Source organism: Leucoraja erinacea, chromosome 10, assembly GCF_028641065.1.
Source record: "Leucoraja erinacea ecotype New England chromosome 10, Leri_hhj_1, whole genome shotgun sequence".
In the NCBI taxonomy this organism is placed as follows: domain Eukaryota; kingdom Metazoa; phylum Chordata; class Chondrichthyes; order Rajiformes; family Rajidae; genus Leucoraja; species Leucoraja erinaceus.
Window position 1 is genome coordinate 56,594,523 of NC_073386.1, and position 21,914 is coordinate 56,616,436.

Sequence of the window (21,914 nt, forward strand, 5' to 3'; positions counted from 1 at the left end):
AAATATCCAACACAAGAGGGCACAACTTAAGGTGAAGGGAGGGGGGGGGGGAGTTTTTTTTTACACAGGGAGTGCTAGGGGCCTGGAACACACTGCCAGGGGGTGGTGATGGAATCAAATACAATAATGGCATTGAAGGGGCTTTTAGATAGGCACGTGGAAGGGAAGTGCAGAGATACGGGGGGATATGGATCAAGTAGAGGCAGATAACATCAGATTGGCATCATGTTTAACACAAACGTTGTGGGCCGAAGGGCCCTTTAGTGCTGTAGTGTTCTATGTACTCTGCTTGTGTGTCAAAAACATACACATTTTCATTGTTGAACATCCATATGCATTTGCATTTATTTAACTTTATAGAAAAATCCATCTATATTTTTACTAGTAGACATAACTTTGATAGAATATTCAATAGTAGTAGAAGATACGGCTGTTTACAGGACACTTGCACTTTACAGTTTGGTGCCTCTCCTACACCACATTTATGAGCATTGAAATAAAAGTGAGATTGGTGCAATTAACTAAGTCTATTAAACTGTCAACAGCAGCCGTTATAGTTCTTGGGTTGATAGAAGTGGTCAAAGTTTATTTGCAGTCTTTTAGGCTTTGGTCAGAGTTATTCTAGCACCAGTTTTGAAAGTGATGCACTTCCCCAGAGCTATCCTCCACTGACATAAGTCAATTGTCTCTGTGTATCAAAGATTCCATTCCAGGAGATAAAAAGGACTGGCGTCAAATTACCACAATGGGTCACGCCTTTACATAGAGGACTTCAACATAGCCACTTTCTTAGCCTAACGTCCTAATGTAGAGTCTATGGAATGGCTAACGAAGGGTCTCGTTCTGAAACGTCATCTATTCCTTATCTCCAGAGATTTTGTCTGACCCGCTAAGTTAGTCCAGCTTTTGTGTCTATCTTTGGTTTAAACCAGTTCCTTCCTACACACTTCGTGTACGGGATGGCATTGGCACTGAATGTGTGCATCGCATGCACCATGAGACCAATATGTTCTGTATGCAGACATGAGTGACACATGTGTAGAAATGCAGATGGTTATTTATACGCGAAGATGGACATAAAGTGCTGGAGTAACCCAGCGGGTCAGTCAGCATGTCTGGAAAAATAAGGATGGGTGACGTTTCGGGTCGGGAACCTTGTTCAGATTGGAGTGACATGTGTTCTTTTCTATCGAGAGCCTTAACTGTGTCTGATGCCTCTCTTGGTAGATTTTTGATCAATTCATGCATGAGCCAAAACTTGATCCGATTTGGTTACAGAGTGCCTGTATAATCATAATCCACACAAACACTTGGCTGTGTACTCAATGTACTGGAGTGGGAGTTTGAAAACTAAGGATTTTATTCTCTTCTATCAGGGAAATATCCTTTGATTGGAAAACGTGTTTGGGAAGCCAGGCCCAGCAAGTGGAGCCTTCGATGTTGTTTGTTACAAGATCACCTTCACCTCTCCTGAGCTGAGGTTTATTAGTTCATAAGTTCTAGGAGCAGAATTAGGCCATTCAGCCCATCAAGTCAACTCCGCAATTCAATCATGGCTGATCTATCTTTCCCTCCTAACCCTATTCTCCTGCCTTCTCCCAACAACCCTTGACACCCATACTAATCAAGAATCTGTCAATCCCCGACTTAAAAATATTCATTGATTCACCACCCTCTGATTAGAGAAATTCCTTCTTATCTCCTTTCTAAAGGTACATCCTTTTATCCTGAGGGTATGGCCTCTGGTCGTAGTCTCTCCCACTAGTGGTAGCATCCTCTCCACATCCACTCCTTCCAGACCATTCAGTATTCGGTACGTTGCAATGAGGTCCCCGCCCCTCATCCTTCTAAACCCCAGCGAGTACAGGCCCAGTGCCTTCAAACGCTCATCGTATGATTTCCACAAAGATGACCATTCACGGGAGATTGAACCATCTGTGCCTTTTGTCGTTAATGCACACTGACAGAATAACACTCGCTTCAGCTACAGGTGTTGAGAGGTTTGTCACACAATGCAGAATGTAATCTCTTTCAAAGAATAAATCATGGCAAAGTACTAAGGTTTGAACTAATCGTGCAAATGTACTGAGGCAAACTCGTTTCTTTCCTATATACGTAAATAATTGCACTGCTTAATCTAATTTATGGTGCTGGCAAAGAGGACAGTTTTTTAAATGGATTATTTGACAACAGATTGCTGTTGTGGGAGTTACAGAATCAGAGACTTACACATCACACAAAGATATGTGTTTATACCCTGACAAAATAACTCTGCAGCAGTGATATGAAAGATTGATTAATGCCTTGGTGTCATGGTGCAGTGTGAGGAAGTGTTCACACTGTTTGTTTAGACCTGGCCGTAATTTTGGTCAGTAACAAGTTTGCGTGGAAAGTTATTTGATGAATGTGTATGTGTTGGAACTTTTCCCACATCTATATTGTTCATTGGAGAAGAGCAGCTTGCATATTGCTGTGTGCTGCATTTTCAATGTCAGTGCAGAGATTACATTTGCAGTTTATGGAAACTGTTTTCCATTGTATGCAACTTAATGTTCATTTCTTGTTGGTAACAGGACATTTTCATTTTACAGTTCAGTGCACATGCTTTCACCGACAGTGCCGTGTTATTTTTGGGAAATAAATTTCCCTTGCATATGGTCGGAGTTTGCACCGACACTTGAAATATAGTCTCCCTCACTGCTGCCTCTAATGACCTACAGGATGTCTTGGGGCCCGTGCGTTCAAAGCCACAGTATGTGTCTGGCCTCGTAAAGTAACACCGTATTTTATTTCACAGAGTTGAGCGCCCACGTATAAATATTGAAGGTCAAGGTTGGTTTGAGGGAAAAGTGCACCAGACAATCGATATAGATTGTTAAATACATATTGTAATCCACAACAACGTTTCCCCGCTGCCAGATGCAAAATAACGTCCTCATTCCAGAGACCCTTTGGGATGTCACTTTAGACTTTAGACACAAAAGCGAGGAAACAGGCCATTCGGCCCACCGTGTCCGTGCAGACCCGTACGCAAGCACTATCCTACACAGGTGGGACAATTCACAATTTACAGAAGCTAATTAACCGACAAACCTGCTCGTCTTTTGACTGTGGGTGGACACCGGAGAAAACCCACATGGTCACAGGGAGAACATACAAACTCCGTACAGACAGCACCCGTAGTCATGATCGAACCCGGGTCTCTGGCGCTGTAAGGCAGCAACTCTACCGCTGCACCACTGTGCCAATCTGCAGTTGGATTTTGGATTGCCCACCAAATCAGAACTATTTTTAGTGCAAAAGCTTCCATCTGTGCCCAGCTTCTATCTTTAAATCTACGGCGCATTTTATTTTGTGTTTATATGTGTGATTTTAAAGAAAAAAGCCAAGCGCCTGGTGTTATTGTTATATTGGCTAGAGGTTGCTACCAGTGGGGAATTGGAGAAACAAGGAACTGCAGGCTCTGGTTAACAGCAAAAAGACACAAAGTACTGGAGTAACTCAGTAAGTCAGGCAGCATCTCTGGAGAGCATGGATAGGTGACATTTTGAGTCAAGACCCTTCTTCTAATTTTGGATCAGAAGAAGGGTCTTGACCAGAAATATAACCTATCCATCCATGTTCTCCGGAGATGCTGCCTGACCCACTGAGTTACTCCAGCTCTTTGAGTCTTTTGTAACTAGTGTGGACCTGCCTTGTTGGCCACTATCCTTTGAGATCGGCTCAGACTTGGTTCTTCCAGAACCGGCCATGTTGGTGCATGGCTAAGGCCAGCCCGATTCTCCACGGTGGACCCCTGCACACCAGAAGGAGCTTGGTATCGTGCCGTGTTGGGGTGTGGGTGCGATGGATAACATCCTGCAGAACAGAACAAACCTGACACAAAATCAGTGTTCTGGAAGCAGCGAGCAGGCCAAGCAACATTGTTGGAGTCATAGAGTCAGCCCGCGTGTAGACAGGCTCTTCGGCCCAACTTGCCCGTGTTTAACAACATGCCCCATCTATACTAGTCCCACCTGCCCATATTTGGCCCATATCCCTCTAAATCTGTGCTAACCACATCCCTGGCCACCTATCCTTTAAATATTGTTACAGTACCTGCCTCAACTACCTCCTCTGGCAGCTCAATCCATATACCCAGTGTTGAAAAAGTTGTCCCTCAGATTCCAATTACATTTCTTCCCTCTCATCAGAAACATATGCCATCCACATCTAGATTCCCCAACTCTGGGTAAAAGACTACATTTACTCTATCTATTCCCCTTTACTCTATCTATTCCCCTAGACTCTGTGTATGCTCCCTATCCATTCCCTTCAAGGTAGACAAAAATGCTGGAGAAACTCAGCGGGTGAGGCAGCATCTATGGAGCGAAGGAATAGGTGACGCTTCGGGTCGTGACCCTTCATCAGTCCGAAGAAGTGTCTCGACCTGAAACGTCACCTATTCCTTGGCTCATAGATGCTGCCTCCCGCTGAGTTTCTCCAGCATTTTTGTCTATCTTCGATTTTTCCAGCATCTGCAGTTCTTTCTTAAACTATCCATTCCCTCAGTCTGAAGAAGGGACTCGAACCAAAACGTCACCTATTCCTTTTCTCCAGAGATGCTGTCTGACCCGCTGAGTTACTCCAGCTTTTTGTGCCTGTCTTCGATTTAAACCAGCATCTGTAGTTCCTTCCTGCACACCCCTCATAGACTGTCCACACACCTTCTCCATTCCCCTCATCGACTGCCCATACACCTTCTCCATTCCCCTCAGGAGCAGTTAGAGAGTCCAGGGCCACCTCTTCCCTCGGTATTCCTGTATTTCCTGCTGCTTGCAGTACGGAATGTGGAAGGTCTGTGTGCCAGCGAGTTCCTGGTAACTATCGACAATCTCCATGTGGGGCAGTTGAAGATTCCAGGCAGCGGCTCGATGTGTTCAGCATCACCGCTCTCTCCAACCCTTCCTCTAACACCACACCGCCCGCCACACGCTCATTTACTCCTGCCGTCAGGAAGAAAATATAGGAGCCTGAAAAGTGTAATGTCCAGGTTCAGCAGCAGCTTCTTCCTGACAGCCTTCAGGCTGTTAAACACTACAACCTCCAAATAACTCTGAACTAGGGAGTCTATTAACATTACAAAATGTTAAATGGTCAGCTCGACATAGACTACAAGACCTATACCAAACCCAAACCAATTAGGAGCAGACGAGGGCATTCGATCCAATTTGTGATCCCAGCTACAAAGACAGATGTGTACAGCAATTCGTTCTTCCCCCGCACAATTAAAGCATGGAATAATCTCCACCCAACTATAGTTACCCAACCAGATGCAACTAAATTTAAAGTAGCTCTTTCTTCCCAATAACCCTTTCTGGCTTAAGCCCTCCCTTCACCACCTCCAGTTTAAATTCCATTTGGAATATTTTGGAGGACCAAGAAACCAAGAACCAAGTCTGTCAGTCTGAAGAAGGGTTTCAGCCTGAAACGTTGCCTATTTCCTTCGCTCCATAGATGCTGCTGCACCCGCTGAGTTTCTCCAGCACTTTTGTCTACCTTCGATTTTCCAGCATCTGCAGTTCCTTCTTAAATGCATAGATAGGGGGCACTGGTTTTGTTTTTTTTCACTATTATTCTGTGTTTTTTTGTGATATACACATGTGTGTATATATACTGCATACACATACACACGTACATGTGTGTGTGAGTATGTATATACACACACATATAATATTAATATGTATATATTGAATTTTTTCTTCTTCTATTATATTGTGTTTTACATATTGTGTTGCGCTGCTGCGAGTAAGAATGTCATTGTTCTGCTTGGGACACATGACAATAAAACACTCTTTAAGACGACATGCTTGATGTTTCTGCACTAAAGAGCAGCCCACAAACACACAATGGAACTTTGTTATGTTTATGTGTATCGGGCTAAAAATTCATACTTTGGTAATTAAATCAACTTTGCTCAGAAATGAAACAACAAACCGCTCTTTGTTTTAACGATATACTTGAAACAACTTGAATGGAAGTTGCTAATAACGATAAAAAAAGTTGTGCTGTGATTAGAAATTTGGGAATCCTGCTCAGTAATGTTCGGGAATATTGCTTCAGTATTTGCCTGAAAAGTTGAAATGGCTCCTGTTTTAATATTAATGTTCTCTGACTGTGCTCGCCTTTAATCCCTCACAGTTGATTAATACTGTCTGTCAATTATTTACAGACCCCGTGCTTGCCTGGAAGTTCCCAGAGGACTTCAGAGACCAGGTTTGAACATGATTAACTTTTTCATAATGTAATAGTTTTTTTTCCAGGTAGCTCTGACAAGGCAGAGATGAATGAAGTCACTGGGCAGATCGCTCAGATGTAACCTCAAGCAATTACAACACATAGGGCGGCACGGTGGCGCAGCGGTAGTGTTGCTGCCTTGCAGCACCAGAGACCCAGCTTCGATCCTGACTGTGGGTGCTGTCTGTGCGGAGTTTGTACGTTCTCCCCGTGACCGAGTGGGTTGTCTCTAAAATCTTCGGTTTCCTCCCACACTCCAAAGACGTACAGGTTTGTAGGTAAATTGGCTTGGTATAAATGTAGATTGCAAATTATCCCGAGTGTGTGTAGGATACTGTTAATGTGCGGGGATCGCTGGTCGATGCGGACTCAGTGGGCTGAAGGGTCTGTTTCCGCGCCGTATAACTAAGCTAAACCTACAGCAATGTTTTCAAGAAAGCTTCGATGGTTTGCTGGATTAATGATAGGGGCCTTGGTTTAATATTGATTCCATTACTTTATGCTATGGTTTTTTCTCACGGGCCTTAATTTTTTTCCAAGCATCCTTGCATCCACTTAGTCAGAATTTTAGTAGGTGGACAAGTAAAGGAAATCCTAATGGACATTATGCCAATTGAAATTCCCATTGAAATACTTTTTTTCAATGCAAAACTTAAAATGGTGATCACATCAGGCTGGTTCTACTGACTGGTGACATCGGGATAGAAATGGAAAGAGATCCCCCCAGCCTCTACTTCTACTTTAGAGAGTCAACGGGAAACAGGCTGCTCAGCCCACCGAGTCCACGGTAATTGGCGCTCACCCCGTATAGCACTATCCTACACACTGGGGGCAATTTAACAACTCTTACCAAAGCCAATTAACCTGCAATCCTGTACGTCTTTGGTGTGTGGAGGGAAACCGAAGTACATGGAGAAAACCTATGGGGTCACAGGGAGAACGTACAAACTCCATATGGAAGCACCCTTGGTCAGGATCGAAACTGGGTCCCTGGCTCTGCAAGGCAGCAACGCTACCGCTGCGCCACTGTGCCGCCCAAAGGGCCTTGTGAGCCTGACCCACCATTTGGTTACATCGCAAGCCAATCCAGTGCTTTATATTGTAGACATGAAGGTCCCGGTACACATATAACAGCTACCCGCTGCCACAAGCAATCTGGTCTCGAACTTTTTAACTATGCCTTACCGCCACAAAGAAAACACTGCGTGAATCAATGCCTTTCCTCCATCTCATCGTCAGCCCCCTGAATAACCCCATCCAACTAAAATATATCCCAGAGTGAGGCCACACGCAAACTGGAGGACCAGCACCTCCTATTCCACTTTGGCAGTTTCCAACCCAATGGTGTGAACATTGAATTCTCCAATTTTAGCTGACTAACTAACCTCAAAGCCCCAGCCCCCACCCCCCCCTCTCTCCACTCACACCCTCTTCCTCCCACCCCCTTCTTCCCTGTGCATCACCTGGACACACACCCATTAACCCACTCCCCCTTCCCATCACTGATAGAAACATAGAAAATATGTGCAGGAGTAGGCCCTTCGGCCCTTTGAGCCTGCACCGCCATTCAATATGATCATGGCTGATCATCCAACTCCGTATCCTGTACCTGCCTTCTCCCCATACCCCCTGATCCCTTTAGCCACAAGGGCCACATCTAACTCCCTCTTAAATATAGCCAATGAACTGGCTTCAACTACATTCCTTTACGATTCACGATTCACATTTCTATCCTTATCTCACACCTCTTGTCTTTTCATGGAACGGCACGATGAGCTGGAGTAACTCAGTGGGTCAGCAGTATCCCTGGAGAACATGGATCAGGTGACGTTTCAGGTCGAGACCCTTCTTCACATTGATTATCATTTCACCTCTGGCCTTTGTCCAGCCATCTGCCCATCAAAGCCCACCCTCATCTATATCCACCTATTACTCGCCCCACTCACCTATGTCCTGCCCCCCCCAACACAATCAGTCTGAAGAAGGGTCCCAACCTGAAACATCACTTTTCCACGTTCTCCAGAGGCACTGCCTGACCCATTGAGTTGCTCCAATACTTCGTGCTTTTTCCATAAAAAACCCCATCTCAGCTTTGACATTTCCGATTGACTTAACTTCGGGATACTGCTTGACTACCTGTGGAAAAGCTCCCTCAATATAGTTGAAGGGCGGTAGTGGTTCTGTGCAGGGTCAACTTTGTTGTACTCATATCTGATCCAATTACATGTGCTTTGTAACTTTGTCAGTGCTGTAGGTGTCTACTATTTGTATACATTGTGTATGCAAACAAGGAATCTCACTGTGCCTAGTCACAAGTATTCCTATTCCTCCCTCATCCTACATTCATGATATTCATTTGTGGTGGTGTCTTGGTGCTAGGAACCAAGATGATGTTGTGGCTCTGGAGTTGTATATATCCTGCACTTCTTTCATCAAAGAGATTTGTGAACCCAATAGATTTTTTTATGCAATCTATAAGATTCATGGTCATCACCATTGATTTATTTTTTTTCAACCTGCGCTATTTGATTAAATAACTGAGAATTTTCCAGCGGCGGTGATGGATTTTGAACGTGCTCCTCAATCTCTGGTGCCGAACTTTCCTGGGCACCCAAGAGGTTTTAACAACATAGCGACGAAGAGAAAAGAGAAAACATAACGGAAGTTGCACTTGTTCGGCATTCAACAAATAAAGAGAAAGTTTCATGGTTAAAAGCCTGAAGTCCATTTCATATCATTGCAGACCTGACCCCAAATTTCACTGTACCTATTGGTGCATGTGACAAAAAATGTCTCTTGAATCTCCCTCTTGATATAACCACCGTTTTACTCTACGATACTGAGTATTTTGGAGAATATAACTATTTTAAAATCTTGAAGTTCAATTCGGTTTCACCTACAAACCTGCATTTCTTTGGCGTATGGGAGGGAACTGGAGCACCCGACGAAATCCCACGCGGCCACGGGAAGAACGTACAAACTCAGCACCCATAGTCGGGATCGAACCCAAGTCTCTGCCGCTGTAAGGCAGCAACTCTACCACTACGCCACTGTGCTGCTCAAAACGCTGGATAGTATGCAAAAGGACACAAAGTGCTGGAGTAACTCAGCAGGTCAGGCAGCATCTCCAGACAACATGGATAGGTGACGTTTCGGTTTGGGACCCTTCTTTCCCACCGTAACATTGTGCTAATGTCCATGCTCTCCATAATCATGTAAGCACCACAAATGAGTCTAAGGAAGGGTTCGGACCCAAAACGTCACCTATTCGTGTTGCCCAGAGATGCTGAATTACTCCCGCACTTTCTGTATTTTTTGTAAACCAGCCTCTGCAGTTCCATGTTTCTACATCACATAGCAAAATAGTTTCCTTATAATGTAACAAAGATGAAACGTGAATGGTTAATGAAGCTGAACTGTAGACTAAAGCTTTTGATGAACAAGACTCTGTTCTTATTATTTAAAAAAAAATCTGTAATTGGTATTTGCAAAGTAAATTACAAAATGTGCTATACTCATCGTTATCCACATCTCATAGATCTTTTTGAAAACAACATTCCCTACATCAGGTTTTCACAAAGCATTTTACAGCTAATTCTTGTCTTTTGAAGAGTAATCACTAATGAGCTTACGTAGATAGAGTGAGGTGAGATACTTTGAGGACAGTGAGCACTGCACCCCATCTCTCTCCCCGTCTCTCCCCCGACTCTCTCTTTCCCCGTCTCTCCCCCGTCTCTCTCTCCATCTCTCTCTCTCTCTCCACCTCCTCTCTCTCTCCCCCTCTCTCTCCCCGTGTCTCTCTCTCCCCCTCTCTCTCTCTCCCTTGTCTCTCTCTCCCCTCTCCCTCTCTCCATCTCTCTCTCCTCTCTCTCTCCCCGTCTCTCTCTCCCCGTCACCCCCCTCTCTCTCTCTCTTCTCTCTCCCCGTCTCTCTCTCCCCCGAGAACAGTCCTGAACTACTATCTACCTCATTGGAGACCCTCGGACTACCTTTGATCGGACTTCACTGGCTTTAACGTACAAAATATTATTCACATCATTCCCTTTCATCAGGAATCTATACACTGTGAATGGCTCGATTGTAATCATGTATAGTCTTTCCGCTGACTGGTTAGCACGCAACAAAAGCTTGTCACTGTATCTCGGTCCATGTGGCAATAAACTGAACTAACTCTGCATCTCTCTTTGCTTCTTGATCTCTGTATCTCTCTGTCCCTGCCTCTCCTTCTCAATTTCTCTATAGAAAACAATAATGTGATAGATATAGGATAAGTGATTGAAAGTTTACGACAGATTAGCAATGGTGCATTTTGGGCATGATGTTTGGGCATCCTTCCCCCCTTGCCCATCCATCTGTACCCCTCTCTACCATCTTTACCCTTTCCCCTCTCTCTCACCCTGCCCACTTGCCCCTCTCCCCCCTCACCTCTCTCACCCCGTCCCCTTGCCCCTCTCTCCCCCCTCACCTCTCTCTCCCATCCTCCCCCTCGCCCCTCTATTCACCTGCTTTGTCGTAAGCATTTTCGTTGCGGCATTCACAAGGTGGTTTTATGTACATCTACAGAGATTGGACTTGGCATTGATTGGGATACACTGTGAAGTTTCCCAGCTACTTAGCAGAGAGTTGAAAGTCCGAGCTGCTGCTGTGGTATAGCTGTTTGTAATTGGGAAAGAGACCTGTATGATTCTAAATTGTAAGGTGGGGCATCTCTTAGGTTTGACTGTCTCTTGGAATCAAAACATCATCTCACCAGCTCCTCCCTTTGCGGTCTGGATTTTGTGTTTAATTTAGTGTAGAGATACACCGTGGAAACGGGCGCTTTGGCCCACCGCGTTCACACTGACCAGCGATCCCCGCACACTAACACTACCCTACACACACTGGAGACACCAAGTCAATTAACCTACAAACCTGCAGGTCTTCAGAATGTGGGGGGAAACCGGAGCACCCGGAGAAAACCCACGCAATCACAGGGCGAACGTGCAAACTCCGTACAGACAGCCCCAGTGGTCAGGATCCAACCCTGGTCTCTGGCGCTGTGAGGCAGCAACTCTACCGCTGCTCCACCGTCCCGCGCTGTGCTTTTGAACTCAGCCCGTTGTGGCCTTGTGTATGTGTGAGCTCAAATCTCTGAGTTTCAGTGTACATCAAGGTACTCCTGTGAAAAAAATGAACTGCTGGAAAATCTCGATATCCTAGACAACAACAATCAACAATCAGTTTTATTCGTCACATTGCACATAAAGTGCAAGTGAAATGACTTGTTGCCTTACAGCGCCAGAGACCTGGATTCCCGTGTAGGATAGTGTGTGGGCGCTAGCTAGTTGGTGCCGACTTGGTAGTCTGAAGGGCCAGTTTCCGCACTTTGTCTCTAAACTAAACCAAATGAAACTGTAGAGCTGGAGTTTGAACAAGAAGCCCAACATGAAATATCCTCTGTCCATTCCATCCGGATTGCCTCCTGACACGCTGAGTTAGTCCAGCACTTTGTGGCTTTTGCTGGAAGAAATCCGAGAGTTGAGCAGCATCTGTGGAGGCAGAAACTCCATCCATATCCTTCACGGATGATGCTTGACCTGCTGAGTTCCTCCAGCAATTTATTTTTACCTCCCGATTCCAGAACCGATGGTCTCTTGTGCTTCCAGGGATGTTCTTAAAGGCTCAAAGATGCTTTAATTGGCACATGTGCAGTCGTACAGTAACATTATTTTCTTACACACAGTCCAGTAGAGTATTGCCATACCCAAGCACATCTGCCCACACGGTTAGCAGAGTGGGCAGAAATAGTCCACTGAACCCGCATGCAAGAGGCGCCAGGTTTTGGTGCCATTTTCACAGTGCTCTCGGTGTAATGAGCATTGCCCGATCCAAGCAAGTGTATGATACGGTCCTTGTCATAAGTTCAGAAATTCTAGGAGCAGAATTAGGCCATTCGTCCCATCAAGTCTACTCCACCATTCAATCATGGCTGATCAATCTTTTCCCTCTCAACCGCATTCTCCTGCCTTCTCTCCATAACCCCTGACACCCTTACTAATCAAGAATCTGTCAATCTCCGATTTTGGACAAAGACTGAGCATTTTAAAAATTATCTCTCCTATTTTTCCCCTCATTGGGTGTAATTCTCTTGAACGTGAATAGATCGAGTCTTCCGCCTAGAGTATGGGAATCAAGAAGCAGAGGACAGAGGTTTAAGGTGAGGGTGCAAGATTTAAAGGAATATGAGAGGAATAGGCAGGATTAGTGCACAGTCTTTTACCCAGAGTAGGGGAATCGAGAACCAGATGGCAGAGGACTTTATGTGCAATGTGACGAATAAAACCGTATTGTATTGTATAGATTAAAATCCCTGTCCCACGGTGCGAGTTCATTCCAAGAGCTCTCCTGAGTTTAAAAAAAATCAAACTTGTGGTAAGCACGGAGAATGAACGTAGCGGGTACGTCGGAGCTCGGGGACGTCTCTTAGCGGTAACGGCAGGTACTCAGGAAGACTCGCTATAAGTAGATAAGCACGGGAAGACTGGTGAAGATTTTTCAACATGATGAAAAATGTCCACGAGAGCCCCGAGTACCGACGAGCGGCCATTACCGTAAATCTCCAAGTTCGAATCGGGGCAAACTCGGGAGAGCTCTTGGAATGAACTCGCACCGTGGGACAGGGGTTTTAAGGTGAGTGGGGGCAAGATTTAACAGTCTATGTTTGGAATAAATAGGATGAATGCAAAGGGTGTATGAGAGGAATAGAATTCAAATAATTTATTTATATTACTGCTAGGCTTTGTCTTCCCCCCCTACTCCCCCTCTTCCAGCTTCCCCCCCCCCCACCTCTCCTCAATCAGTCTGAAGAAGATATTGACCCGAAAGGTCACTTATCCATGTCCTCCAGAGATGCCGCTTGACCTGCTCAGTTACTCCAGCACTTTGTGTATTTATTTATGTATAAACTGGCACCTGCGGTTCCTTGTCCCCCCCCCCCCCCCCCCCCTCAATCCTTATTTGTACAGTGGTCCCGTTTGTAGGTTTTGCATCTCACTCGGGACGTCGTCGTTGTTGACTGAGGATTAACGAGTAGAAAAAGAACTTGACATCCCTTTTGTGCCTTAGTAAGTGTGAAAAGTGTTCCCTTTGCGGGGAGAGGAGCGGAGCATCAGTCAAAGGCTTTCGAGGTCCGAGCCCATCGAGATGGGGGGGAAGGGTTAACGGGAGGATGTGGAAAAACAGCTAAATAAATAAATGAAGGCATTCCTTGGATGAGATTACATTTTATGAGGATCTGTGTACAGATGGCTTGGCCTATACTACGACAGCATAAAAGACCCATTCAGTTTGCTCATGATTAGGATTAAGTTTTTTTTTAATGTTTTTGTTGGGTTACTGCAATAGTCGAAGAATTCTAAGTTAGCCAGCATATGGCAGCAGCAACCCTCTGCACCGCCGTCTCTTTTGTTAGTCTCGTTATTGTTACAGCGCTTTAATGACAGTTGTAGGCCATGGTTTGGGGCAAAGGGGTTAGTCCACCCTAGGGAGGGGAAGGAGCAGCAGAATTGTGGATTATGGAAATATGAATTGATTGAATAAGAATGCTGCCTCGGTAGAATGGGATTCAAAGGTAACAGACTGGGAGCTGGCTGCATCTTTGGAATATGATGTGAAAATGACTGGTATAATACTGTGAAGTCTTGGCCATTCACAGCTGCTGTCAATGGGAGCAAGAGCATATATTTAGCTCATCAGTAAAAAAAAGGCTTAAAGGAACGGAACGAGTAGACAGATGGAAGTGAATTTATTCCCTTTAGTCTTTTTTTGCAGCTACTATAGTATGTACATGTTTGATTTTTTTCGTAGCTGCATTGATTCAGATGTTTCCAGCACTGTTATTGTCTTAGTTATTAAATCTCATCAAATGTATAGGAGTAAATAATTGTGTTTCCCCGAACAGTTTGGTTATTTCAGCCTGTGTGTTTTTACCAAATGTTAATCAACAATTTTGATTTGCATATTTTTACTGAAGGTAGATTCAAGACACAATGTGCAAGGTTTGCACAAATAGAAATTATTTGGTTGATTTTTTTTTCCCAAGCATTTCAATTGATTTCAAACTTGGATTGTTTTCTGCGTACACCAGCTTTTTTAATTGCAATATAAATGCTATCCTAAAGTTACCTTTTTCGAGGGCGCTGCCAGGACTCAAGGGCCTGAGCTACTGGCAGGACACGGAGGGTGTAAAATTATGAGGGGAAAAGATAGGGTAAGTAGATTAGCGTGGCTTGATGGCGTAGCGATAGAGTTGCTGCCTTACAGCATCAGAGACCCAGGTTCGATCCTGACTATGGGTGCTTGTCGGTACGGAGTTTGAATGTTCTCCCCGTGACCTGTGTAGGTTTTCTCCGAGATCTTCGGTTTCCTCCCACGCTCCAAAGACGTACAGGTTTTTAGGTTAACTGGCTTGATATAAGTGTAAATTGTCCCTAGTGTGTGTAGGATAGTGTTAGTGTGTGGGGATCGCTGGGATCAGTTAGCCAAAGGGCCTGTTTCCGCGCTGTATCGCTAGACTGAACTGAACTAAATAAAAGGTACAGAGTCTTTTACCGAGGATAGGGGAATCAGGAACCAGAAGACATCGATTTAAGGCGAGGGAAGGGGGGAAAGATTTAAAGGGAACCTTACTGGCAACTTTTTCACGCAGAGGGTGGTGGGTTTATGGAACGAGCTGACAGAGGAGGTAGTTGAGCTAGGTACTATAACATAATTTAAAAGATATCTGGACAGGTGCATGGGTTTAGAGGGATACGGGCCAAACGTGCGCAGGTAGTACTGGTTTAGATGAGGCATCCTGGGCAAATTGAGCCGAAGGGCCTGTTTCTGTGCTGTATTATTCTAGGTAGTATCATAACAACAACAAAAAAATATGCAGACCAATTGGGTGAATCCCTCTCTAGACCGCTTTAGATGGTAGGCGCGCGTAATCGGGCAGAAAATAATCTCCTGTCCCCATCCAGCCCATTTTTGACCTGGCACAGGTTTAAGTTCATGATGATAGACACAAAATGCTGGAGTAACTCAGCAGGACAAGCAGCAACTCTGGAGCGAAGGAATGGTTGACGTTTCAGGTCGAGACTCTTCTTCAGACTTTAGGTTCATGATAATGATCCAAGTACTGTTCTGGTGCCACTATTTAATGCTGCCTTCATGATCATTTTAAAGCTTGAGTGTGTGTGGAGACACAACACAACTGAGTGGTACATAGACACATTTTATCTCTGTTTGCTTTGTTGTTGTCTTCTCCCAGTTAACAATGATCTATTCTACATTTTCCTTGATCTCCATTCCCTTTGTCCCATTTCACACCTTACACACCCTTATCTATGTATTCCCCTTCTCCCCTGACGTAAGTCTGAAGAAAAGTCTCGACCCGGAACGCCACCCATTTCTTCTCTCCAGAGATGCTGCCTGTCCCGTTGAGTTACTCCAGCATATTGTGTCTATCTTTGGTACAGAGACACCGCAGATGCTGGAATCTTGAGTAAAATGCAAAGTGCTGTGGGAACATAGCGGGTCAGGCAGCATCTGTGGAGGGAATGGACAGGCGACGTTTTGGGTCGGGACCCTTCTTCAAACTGATTGGAGGTGGGGGGGGGGGGGGGGGGGGATGGTGAAAGTTGGAAAAGAGCAGTGGGGACGGAACTGGAGAGTGATAGAGGGTGCAAGAAGGGTCTTGACCCGAAAGCTATGCCTTTTCTTCAGAGATGCTGTCTGACTTGCTGAGTTCCTCCAGCATTTTGTGTCTATCCTGGAGAGTGATAGGTGGATACAAGTGAGGGGGATAGGCACAGAATGCTGGAGTAACTCATGGGGACGGGCAGCATCTCTGGATAGAAGGAATGGGTGACATTTCAGGTCGAGACCCTTCTTTAGACTGAGAGTCAGGGGAGATGGAGATCCAGAGATAAGGAAGAGTAAGGTGTGAAAATGAGATCACAGGAGATGTCAAGGAAAATGTAGAATAGATCATTGTTAGCTTGGAGAAGGTGACAACGAAGCATGCAGAGATAAAATGTAATCGGGGACAGACTGTTTGGAGAACTAGGAAGGGGGAGGGATTGAGAGAGCAGGAAAGCAAGGGTTTACTTGAAGTTAGAGAAATCATTATTCAAACCGCTGGGGTGTAAGCTGCCCAAGCGAAATATGAGGTGCTATTCCTGGCACTGGGCCTCACTGTGACAGTGGAGGAGGCCCAGGACGGAACGGTCAGTGCGGGAATGGGAGGGGGAGTTAAAGTGTTTAGCAACCGGGAGGTCAGGTGTGTTCCTTCCTACACATGCAAGTGAGGGGAGTTTGATCAGAAGATGGTGGTGCAAGTGACAAAGGCGAGTGGTGAAAAGGTGACAAAAGGGTGTCGGATAAGGAGAGAGAAGGAGTGAGATGTAAAGCCGGAGGCAAGGATGTGGGTGTAAGGGCAGGGGGGATAAAAGGGGAAATGAGGGACTAGGGGATGTGGGATGAGCATACGGTGGGGTGACTGCAGTGGTGGGAAATGATGGGGAAAATGTGTAATTCCATGGACCATTCATAGTATCATTTAAGCTCTACCTCAACTACTTAATATCTCAGAGAAAGTTTTGCAAAAGCCCCCCCCCCCCCATTCCCCTTTGGTGAGCAAGGCGAATCTGCTGTATAGTTTCTTCTACCTCAGTATTGTTGGACTATTTATCAGGAATGCCGTTGCACCATGGTGTATATTACTATAAGCAAGACTTTACTTCAGGCTTAGGAGATACAGGTCCTTCGACTCACCAAATCCACGCCGACCAGCGATCACCCCGTCCACGAGCACTACCCTACACACTATGGACAATTTACAATTTTACTGAAACCAATTAACCTGCAGACCTGCACGTCTTTGGAGTGTGGGAGGAAACCGGAGCACCCGGAGAAAACCCAGGTGGTGAATGTACAAACCCAGTATGGACAGCACCCGTAGTCAGGATTGAACCCGGAACCCTGGCGCTCTAAGGTAGCAACTCTACCGTTGCCACCACTAATTTTATCTAAATCTACCGTGAATTTGAATCTAGGTGGTCCAACTTTGCTCTTCAGAAGCTGCTGTGCACAGCGTAATGATTTATCTCTAAAGCATTCACTTTGATTACGCTCTCCCTGCTGCAGGAATCAATAAAAGTGAGGGGGGGGGGGGTTTCCTGGAGAATTTGTACGAGATATTGCCCAGTGCTCTGGGTGCTTCCGCAGTCATGTGAACTTTTAGCTTAAAGCGTTAATTCAAGATTTCTTTACGGTGTTTAAAGAAAAATATCAGCATGAGATGAATGAAACTCTTGCCAGCCAAACCACCTGCGGCATCTAGCCAGCACCTGCAAATTGCTTAGAAGCTGCCGGATTCTCAAAGGACAGCACTTCACAGCGTGCACTTTTAGACACACAGAGAGATGGAAATTGCTGTAATCATATCTAACGTTGCCACGTGCACTAATAAAACTGTTACCTTTGTGTGGAGTCAGTTTGGAATTAGTGCTATCCCTTCCCCCACACCAAGGAATTCACAACATTAAAGATGTTTAGATCTCTAAAGTCTAAAGGCTCTGGCTCTTACATTGGGAGTAGTATTTGAGTTGTACTGAGTGTGTTATCAAAGTGGCTGGAATTAAATGCTTCAACTTGGTTGTCTTGCCCTTGCAAGGCATGTTCTGTATCAGAATTAAACCAGGGGTGGGACATTGTTTTGAACATGAACATCCACAAGCTTTAAGCGGCACTGTGGTATCATTCAATGTCCACCAGCAGAACACAGTGGCTGTGTGATATCCCACCAACTGCAGTTTCTCAACTGGGCTTCCTCAACTGCTCATCCCTGTCACCAAGGAGGACGAAAGTCCCTGGACCTTGGACACCCATGATCTGCAGCTTCTCCTCCGACCCTTCTGCCTTGCAAATATATCCGTGCTCCTCCATTTGTAAATAGAGCCCAGCATGGGGAGGTTAGTTAGGTCAGAAGCACCTCAGCATTTTAAGAAGTATTTACCGCCACCTTCTCAATGAGTAATAAATGCTGACCAGAGCCAGAAAAGTGAATGAATAAGTATTATTCCCCTCAAAGTTTAGATTATTTCACAGATAGTGTGGAAACAGGCCCTTCAGCCCACCTAGTCCGCACCTACCAGTGATCACCCCGTACATTAGTTCTATCCTACACGCATTTTACAGAGGGTCAATTAACCTACAAACTTGCACGTCTTTGAGATGTGGGAGGAAACCGGAGCACCCGGAGGAAACACACTTAGTCCCAGGGAGAACGTGCAAACACCACACATGCAGACAGTGCCCACGGGGTGAGGATCGAACCTTGGTCTCTTGCGCTGTGATGCAGTGGCCCTACCGCTACGCCAGTGTGCCGCTGCTGCGGCAACTGATGTTACCGTTACACCAGTAACGGATGTTACTGCCCGCTATGCCACTGGGGGCTAATCGCTCCTCGAATATTTCACCACGGTGGTTAAAGCTTGGCCGTTTAGTTGTCATATTCTTGCTTTCAAATAATGCCCCCTCCCCCCACCGTACCATGGTGGATCGATTATGTTGGTATCGAGTCGTACCCTTTAAATCCCCAGCAGATTCCATCGCAATCAATGATTGGAGGGAGTGAGCAGAGCGGTGCCTGGGGATTGACACGACAGGCTGAGAAATGTGCACGGCTGGTCTTCTGCACGGTTCGCCTGGGTTGAAGGGGGTTTGGACCTTGCCTGAGGGCAGGTGTGTGGCTGGAGTCCCTCTGTTGGCAATTACGCTGCTCTGGGATTCTCCCAGTAACGTCCACTGGGCTTTGGGCAGATGGACATCAATGGTCCCACAGAGCCACACGATCGATCTCATGCATGGCCTCCTTCTCTCCAGAGATGCTGCTGCCTGTCCCGCTGAGTTACTCCAGCATTTTGTGTCTGTCTTCGGTAAAATGACCCCACTGAAAATCTGCTAATTTGGTGCGTAGAAACACAGAACTGCAGATGCTGGTTCATACCACAAGTAGACACAAGGTGCTGGAGTAACTCAGTGGGTCAGACAGCATCTCTGGAGGAAAAAAGATGGATGACGTTTTGGGTTGGGACCCTTCTTCAGATTTTGTGTCCATCTTAGCTATTTGGTGCGTGTTCCCTTTCAATCAAGGCGGGAGATTTATGAACAGCACCAAGTTTACTCCATGTTACAATTAAGACAGCAAAGTTACAAGCCTGGGCCTGATAATTTTGCCACCCTTTGTGGCGATGTGGAGTTGGCTCTCATTGATAAAACTCATGAATGACTTGCCTGGTTTGCCCTGGCTTGAGTTTAGAAAAGACAGCATACGCCAGTAATAAACCAGCAATTACGCAATTTCTTACATAACGTGCAAAATGCTGACGTGGTTTCACATGTACCAGGACTACACGGTGGCGCAGCGGGTAGAGCTGCTGGTTCACAGCGCCAGCGGCCCGTGTTCGATCCTGTCTGTCTGTCTGTGCTATCTGTCTACGTGGAGTTTGCAGTTCTCCCTGTGACCATGTGGGTTTTCTCCGGGTACTCCGGTTTCCTCCCACATCCCAAAGGCGTGCAGCTTTGTAGGTTAATTGGCTTTTGTAAAGAAAAATTGCCCCCTGAGATGCAGTTAAAGGATGAGAAAATGGAATACCATAGTAATAGTGTGAACGGATGATTGATGGGTGGAGTGGACTCAGTGGGCCGAAGGGCCTGTTTCCATGCTATACCTCCAAACTAAAACTGAAATTATGTCTTCCACATTTGCAAATATGCAGCACTGAGAATTTTATTATTTTTTAAATTGAAATATTTGAAGAGTTTTAAAGATAGGGAGGTTGCTGTGATATAAACACTTGCATAGGTGAAAGAGTTGACCAAATTGAATTCAAAGTTAAATTTAGGATTATCTGCATCGTATAATGATAATGTAGGATTTGGTGTTTATTTTAGTTTAGTTTAGAGATACAATGTGGGAATAGGCCATGCAGTCCACTGAATGCATGCCGACCAGCAATCACCCGTACACTAGTTCTATCCTACACTTTACAGAAGCCAATTAATCTACAAAACTGCATGTCTTTGGAATGTGGAAGGAACCGGAGCATCCGGAGAAAACCCATGCGGACACAGGGAGAATGTAACTAGTAGCGTGGATAGGGGAGAACCAGTGGATGTGGTGTATCTGGACTTCCAGAAGGCTTTCGACAAGGTCCCACATAAGAGATTAGTATACAAACTTAAAGCAGAAGGCATTGGGGGTTCAGTATTGATGTGCAAAATAGCTGAACTGGCTGGCAAACAGGAAGCAAAGAGTAGGAGTACACGGTGGCGCAGCGGGTACAATGGGCAGGCAGTGCTAGTGGGCGGCCGTGTTCTCAGTGCTGGACCCCAACTATGTCTGTATATTCTCTGATCTGGATGAGGGAATTGAAGGCAATAGTTTGCAGTTCTAAGCTGGGGGGCAGTGACCAGCTGTGAGGAAGTTTGCTCCGGAGACTGCAAGGTGGCTTGGATAGGCTGGGTGAGTGGGCAAATGTTTGGCAGATGCAGTATAATGTGGATAAATGTGAGGTTATCCATTTTGGTGGCAAAAACGGGAAATCAGACTATTATCTAAATGGTGGCCGATTGGAAAAGGGGGAGATGCAGCGAGACCTGGGTGTCATGGTACACCAGTCATTGAAGGTAGGCATGCAGGTGCAGCAGGCAGTAAAGAAAGCGAATGGTACCATGTTAGCTTTCATTGCAAAAGGATTTGAGTATGCATGGGATTCTACTGCAGTTGTACAGGGTCTTGGTGAGAGGGCCTGTTTCCGTGCAGTTTACCTCCAATTCTGAAAACTGAAATTATTGTCTTCCACATTTGCAAATATGCAGCACTGATTCCTTTCATTACTTTTTTAAATTGAAAGACTTTGAAGAGTTTTAAAGATAGGGGAGGGGGCTGTGAGAAATAAACAACTTTCATAGGTGAAAGATTTGACCAAATTGAATTCATAGTTAAATTCAGGATTATCACTGCTTAAGTATAAGTGGGGGGGATAATTTAGGACCGAGTTGATTTTAGTTTTTTTCAGAGATACAATGTGGGAATCTCTGGAACTCTCTGCCACAGAGGGTAGTTGAGGCCAGTTCATTGGCTATATTTAAGAGGGAGTTAGATGTGGCCCTTGTGGCTAGGGGATCAGGGGGTATAGAGAGAAGGCAGGTACGGGATACTGAGTTGGATGATCAGCCATGATCATATTGAATGGCGGTGCAGGCTCGAAGGGCCGAATGGCCTACTCCTGCACCTAATTTCTATGTTTCTATGTTTCTATGTACAAACAACACCCATAATCAGGATCATACCTGGGTCTCCAGTATTGTAAGGCAGCAACTCTGCCCTTGCTGTGCTGCCGTTTCTGAATGTTTCAACAAAGGAGGCCCCTGAGTCTTCAGCAAAGTCCCCCTTCTTGACATGCTCTGTGCAGTTTGCTTCTTCCGAGATGGATTGAGAATATGAAGATTTTAGACACTTTTCTTGAGCTGTTTAGATTTTGTAAAGCCCGTATCTGTGCATTATCTCAGTGGGGGGTTTAGGTTTTCAGCGCTTTGGGAAGAAAGATAGT

At 45.4% G+C, this 21,914-nt stretch overlaps 1 protein-coding gene across 1 annotated transcript in view; it reads left to right on the forward strand.

The window, feature by feature from the left end:
* The window catches only part of dennd1b (DENN/MADD domain containing 1B), a 289,189-nt gene that overhangs the window by 88,713 nt on the left and 178,562 nt on the right, over positions 1-21,914 (forward strand). Inside the window, 1 exon segment of the mRNA XM_055642397.1 lies at positions 6,212-6,255. Coding sequence (XP_055498372.1) covers positions 6,212-6,255 — 44 coding nt within the window.